We start from the raw sequence: 6,000 nt of genomic DNA, 5'->3' as shown, positions 1-6,000 counted from the left end.
TTAATCTAGTTAGTAAATAATTAATCCATGTTTTATAAGAACACATGGGTTCTTTCGAATCACGCAACCCATGTGAGAAATTTATTGATGATGGATAATATGTAAACATATTTGTAAGTTTTCCTTAATTAAACTCTAAAGCATACCCTTTTAGCTGGACCAAAAAAAACAAAATAGCATACTCCTTTTTAACTATTTTATGATTTTGAAAAAGTTAATTCAAATCTTAATCTTTTAAAAATTTTTATGTCTTTTCAATCATACATTTATTAAATATCCTATGCAAGTATATACCAAAAAAACAATTAAATTTTAATGAACTATTTTTTTAAAATAAATAATAAATGAAATAGAGACATAGCAAAAAAGAATCATAATGACCATCTAATAGCTTATATTTTCAACTAAGTAAGATTTGTAGAAAATTTCCTATGTTATAGTGAGAGGCGCTTAATTCAATTGGTTCGATGGAGCTAATTAGTTTATTTTAAAATTTCGAGTTCGAATCCTAAAATATTCAATAAAAGCATTCCTGAGATATGCATGAAATTACTGTGGACAATAATAATCTCACGTAATATGATTTAAATTAATTTGAATGAGAGCTAATAATATATTCAGGTTGTTTAAGATACCGAGCGGGAATAAAAAAGGAAAATTTCCTGTATTATGAACATGACGAGTATTTATCTATTTTGAGTTCAAGTTTTGTTAAAATTTTAAATAAGTTCTCTTCATATAATTAAAGAAACAAATAAAAATAAAGAATTGTTGAAAAAAATTTATATCAATCAAGATGAATTATTATTAAAATTTAAATAAAAAAAGCCTACTATTATTAATTTATAATAAATTATTATTAAAATTTAAATAAATATTTATTGATAAAAAATTAACTCAAATTAATTAATTTTTATTAAGTTTTAATAATAAATAATTTGTGATTAATATAAATTTTTTTCGGCCAATCCTTGATTGATAGTTTTTCATAATTAAATGATTATTTTATATTACTGGGACCGATGACCAACGGCCTCTAGGTAAAGACAGAGAGAGTCAGAGATCGGATAAAAATAAAAATAAAAATAGCATAGGTGGGCCATGGCTGCAGAATCAGCAAGCAGCACGGGCAATGCACTTTTGGGTCCACGTGTGAGGCTCGATACTTGACACGTGTAACAGCATGAATCTAACGGTGAAAATGAGCTCTGCATGTTTAGCGAGCACAACATTTTCTGGTATAAACTTTGGAACTAGGTCTTGTCCACGTCTCGTTTCCTCATTTTTTTAAACTTAAAAAGCTTTCACTTCTCGAGCATTATTTTTATAGTACCTCATCCAAACTTGATCACCATCACAACCCCACCTTCTCTTCCTCCTCCTCCTCCTCCTTTTCAAAACTTTTCTGTAGAATCATCACACACACATATCGCACCCGGAAAGCCATATATATCCATATCGAGTATCGTTCATTCTGGTGATCTATCTTCTTCCATGGAGGGATCTGGAGAGAATTGGCCCTATTATCAGGTGGTAATTACTATTAGCTATATGCGATGATGCTCAATCGTCTTCTTTAGTTACACTGTGATCATCTTTCTGAATTACACACACACACATGCGTAGTGCTTGATGATGTATCTGTGTTTATAGAACTAACTGATTAATGAAGAGGTTGGTGAAGTACTGTAGATGGACATTAACACGAACCTTGAGAAAGCGATTGACTATGTGAGCTATCTGGAGGAACGAGTGAAAGAGCTTGAGAAGCAGAATAAGACGAGTGCTAGGAAGTCCCGAGGTTACAACAACTATGCCCGTGGCAGGGGCGGCGCGTCGTCGTCGTCGTCGTCGTGCTACGAGACGTGCGCGGCGGATGAGTGGTATGAAGCGTCGCTGCCGGAGGTGAAAGCTAGGGTTTCGGAGAATGAAGTGCTGATAATAATTCACTGTGAGAAACAAAAGGGAATAATGCACAAAATATTGTCTCAGCTTGAAGCTCTTCATCTCTCTGTAGTCAGCAGCAGCGTCTTGCCTTTTGGCAAGTTCACTCTTGACATCACCATTGTTGCTCAGGTACTCTCCCACACACACTCGATCAGCTCAAGTTAGCATACTTTGTAACAAATTGTTTGTTTGTCTTTGAAAAGCTTTAGGCATATTTTTAACCTTCTAACTTTATATAAAATTTTAATTTATTTTTTTAATTTTAAAAATTATCTTTTCAATCTTTTAATCCTAGCAACATTAATTTTAAATGATTATTTTTATATCATTTATTATTATTTTAGAAAAATTAAAATTGAAAGGTAAACATTTGAGAATCTTTTGTCAATATCTAAAATTAATATATAAATTCTTTTATAATAAAACTAATAGTGTTAGGACTAAAGAATTAAAAAAATAATTTATAAAATGAAGGAATCAAAATAAAACATTACATAAAGTTAAATAACTAAATATATATTTTAGCTAAAGTTTTTTTTAACAATTTGTTTGTTCCACCTTTTGTTTATCAAAATGTTCAAGAAAATGTATGTTAATTAGGATTGGGGTTTTTAATGCTTCATTTTCTATTGCTACTTGTAAAATACCCCAACCTCTTGAATGATTTTTTCATCATTAAATTTTATACAAAATAAGAGATATTTTAATTTTTTAATTGATGATGAAAATATATATTCTGTTTTGAATTTCTTGAAATTTTTTAAAGAAAAATATCCAAATTTTGAGCAGTATTTATTTCTTTATTTTGAAAATACTTAAAAATTCAACAATGGCACCTTATACCTCTTTCAAAATGTCTCTCATATACGTAAATCTAATAATAATAATCACAATAAATTATTAAAACGTTGAGACATTACAATCAAGATTAAAGATGTTTAGTACTAGAGGTCTGGCCACGCCCCACCTTATGATTTCTTTGTCTTTTTCCCGCGTCAACTTATATTTCACCCCACAACACTTTATTGAGTTATACTTTTGAGGTTGCCTTCTGACTCGTCTGAAAAGTGAAAAGTCGAGCTTTTAACTTCTTGGGAACTACAATACAATTTCTTTTCTTTTCTTTTCTTTTTTTCTGTCTGTTCTAAGCAAATAAAATTGAATATATTTGTTGCAGATGGGGGAGGGATTCAACACGACGGTGAATGGCATAGTGAAAAGCCTGAGACGAGCTATCTCTACGTGATCTTATATATGTGGTTGGAGAAGAAGATCCATTCTGGGAGTGTTGAAGAAATTAATGGAAAGTTTTTGACGAAGCCTTGCAGTGCGATCGTTTAGTTTAATTTCATTTGTTGCCTTGTCTAATCCATGCTTTTGTTTCTTTCCACCAAAACAGTAATTTAATGATATTATTTTATAATTATATATACATCCACCAATCTTTCATGTAATATATAAGTTAATGATATTTCAAATCATTAATTGAAAAATGTTTGAGAAAAGTCGTTGGGATAAGCAAACTTCCTGTCCCTTCGAGTTTAATTTTTTATTTATTTAGTCTCTTAGTTTTTCTTAAAAAAAATTCTCGTATTTGTCTTTTAAATTTTAAAGTAACATGTAAAATATATTAATGATTTAAATTTTAAATTATTTTAATTTTTTTCAATTCAATCCCTATTTTGTTCCTTTCCTTTTAAAAATTTATGTGTTTGCTATTTTTTTACCCAAATAATTATACATTTTTATTAATTTACATTAATATTATAAATTAATATTATGTTATCTATGTACGTATTTTAACAAGTGTTTTCTTTTTTTAAAATCAATAAAAATTAAATTGATAATTAAAATAAATTTATGGAATCAAAATCATTAAAAAATAAGAGAAAAATACTATAAAATCCTTTGGAAAAACCTTAACTATTCTAAAAGTTCGATAAAATAATTAAATAACTGTACTCTTTTTGTCCCTGACTAAATCCCTCAATGTAAATATAATTTACTGACAGCGATATGAATGCGCTTGATATTTCAAATCATTGATTGAAAAGGATTTAAATCCTGAAGTTAATATTGATGAATTTACATGAAAATTTTCATCTAAAGAAAGAGAAAAAAGATTTTATATTTTATAAAAAATAATAAAATAAGTGAAAATATTAAAAGAAAAGAACTTCATGTGAATTTCACCGATTTCAACTTTAGATTCATCCAATTAAAAATGACTGAGGAAGTGATTGTGAGTCGTTTTGATAATTGAAAAATACAAATGCGCTTGATACACAATTGGTAAATTTGAAGTAGACCCACTTTAGCCCAGCTCTCATAGTTTAATTCATTTTTAATAAATTAAATTAAGTTTATATTTACTTTTTTACATATAAATTAGTAATTAACTATTACTAAATTCATAATATGTTTTATTATTTATTTTAGACTTGTAGTCTTTTGTAGGTTTACGCCAATTTAATTATCTAAATTTGTGGATTTGAGTGCCTCCTCTTTTATACTTTAATCATGCCTGAAATTGGATATTTCTAGCTGATCCTAAATTCTTTTTTAAAAATGAAAAAGAAAACGAATATAACTAATTATATTTTTATTTTTTGTTATCACTTTATTCAGGAGAACACAAATTGCTCTCCCTAGATAGTTGAGTTGATAAAATTAAAGGAAAATACAGTAGCAGGTCCGTCCATATATTTCGATCACGTTTTGTTTTTAAATCTTTACAGTCTTATTTCATTGTTTTCATTTCATTTAATTAGATCTATTTACAATGTTACTTTCTATAATTTTAAAAATCTGCACAAGATCATGAGTTGGTAATGACAGAGTTAATTTTATTGTAACTCTACTAATCCTTTTTATTGACATGATAAAAATATGTTGATATAAAACTGAAGTGATTAGATATGATTAAAAATGAAAAAAAAAGGCAAGGAGGAAAAGTTTTCTTACATATTTGGATTAAATAAAATGTGAGAGACCCAGACAAGATTAAGTACTCGTTAGCGAATGTGTTGATAGGGTTAAGTACATGTAAGTAACATTAACTCCATTGATATCAATTCATGATTATTGCGTACATTTTTAAAATTATAAGACTATGTTTGGTGCCATGGAATTCTGACAAAAAGGTTGGAATCTGACTCGATAGGTGGGTTGATGACATTGAGAGGATTTTTTAAAATTAAATGTGTGTTTAGTTTTTAGTTTACGTCTATCAGAAGTTTATTTGAATGATCTAACTCTTTATTAAGTTTGATAAAAACACATCTTAAATGTAATTTAAATGTATTTTTAATGGTTATCCAAATAAGTCCTAAATATGTAAAGACAAAAATTTGTGCTCTCTCTCGCTCCCCTCATACAATATAACAAGTTGCTATATGTTTTATTTTTGTGCCTGTGCAGACTCAACTCATAAGAACGACATTTTTAAGTTTAAAAAAAATATTTGATCTTTTCATATTTTAAATATACATATTAAGTAAAAGTTATATTAAGATTCCATAGAGTTCTATCTTTATACCAAATATGTTTTCAAATTTAATTATATTTCAATTCTACTTCCATTAAAAAAAAAAATCTGCATCATATCAACAGATGCCTAAAAAACTAACATTTTACATGAATCAAATTAAAACAGTTAGAAATAATGTAATAAAATTATAAGAACTACAAACAAAATGCATTCAAATTAAAGTGCATGGACCTACTTTTATATTTTCTCTAAAATTCAAATCCCATCCTGCCAACAAGTAAATTAACCCAATCAAATATTTTACTCAATTGATGGAGGGTCAACCCATATGGACTGGGTTGATCCCACATTAAATGGACAACTTTGATTTAATCTCGCAACAATCAGGCAATTTTGTTCCCTTAATGAGTGAAAACAGAACCATTTTAAAAAAGATTAAGGTCCTGTTTAGTTATTAAAAATAAATAAAATAAAATGAATTAAAAAAATAAAAGTAAAAATAAGATGATCAAAGTATGATGTGAATAATAGTAATTTAGTTCATGGCATTAGAAATCATGATT

General features: G+C 27.8%; 1 protein-coding gene across 1 annotated transcript; it reads left to right on the top strand.

Annotated features, from left to right (window-relative positions):
• The first annotated feature begins 1,316 nt into the window (after positions 1–1,316).
• On the top strand, positions 1,317–3,380 carry LOC129290132 (transcription factor NAI1-like). The gene is made up of 3 exons (XM_054926840.1): positions 1,317–1,530; positions 1,693–2,076; positions 3,125–3,380. Exons 1-3 carry the CDS (start codon positions 1,495–1,497, stop codon positions 3,191–3,193), a joined length of 489 nt encoding a protein of 162 aa, XP_054782815.1. The 5' UTR covers positions 1,317–1,494; the 3' UTR covers positions 3,194–3,380.
• Positions 3,381–6,000: the final 2,620 nt, after the last annotated feature.

The sequence above is a fragment of the Prosopis cineraria genome, unplaced genomic scaffold (assembly GCF_029017545.1).
Source record: "Prosopis cineraria cultivar Desert tree isolate PC_DT_omini unplaced genomic scaffold, ASM2901754v1 PC13, whole genome shotgun sequence".
Taxonomy (NCBI): Eukaryota; Viridiplantae; Streptophyta; class Magnoliopsida; order Fabales; family Fabaceae; genus Prosopis; species Prosopis cineraria.
This window is presented reverse-complemented; position numbering and strand designations above follow the sequence as displayed.

Excerpts from the sequence above, each read along its gene's own strand:
- LOC129290132 (XM_054926840.1), top strand. The coding sequence starts at position 1,495 with ATGGAGGGATCTGGAGAGAATTGGCCCTATTATCAG. Across the intron at positions 1,531-1,692 it reads AGAATTGGCCCTATTATCAG|ATGGACATTAACACGAACCT; the intron begins GTGGTAATTACT and ends GAAGTACTGTAG. Across the intron at positions 2,077-3,124 it reads ACATCACCATTGTTGCTCAG|ATGGGGGAGGGATTCAACAC; the intron begins GTACTCTCCCAC and ends TATTTGTTGCAG.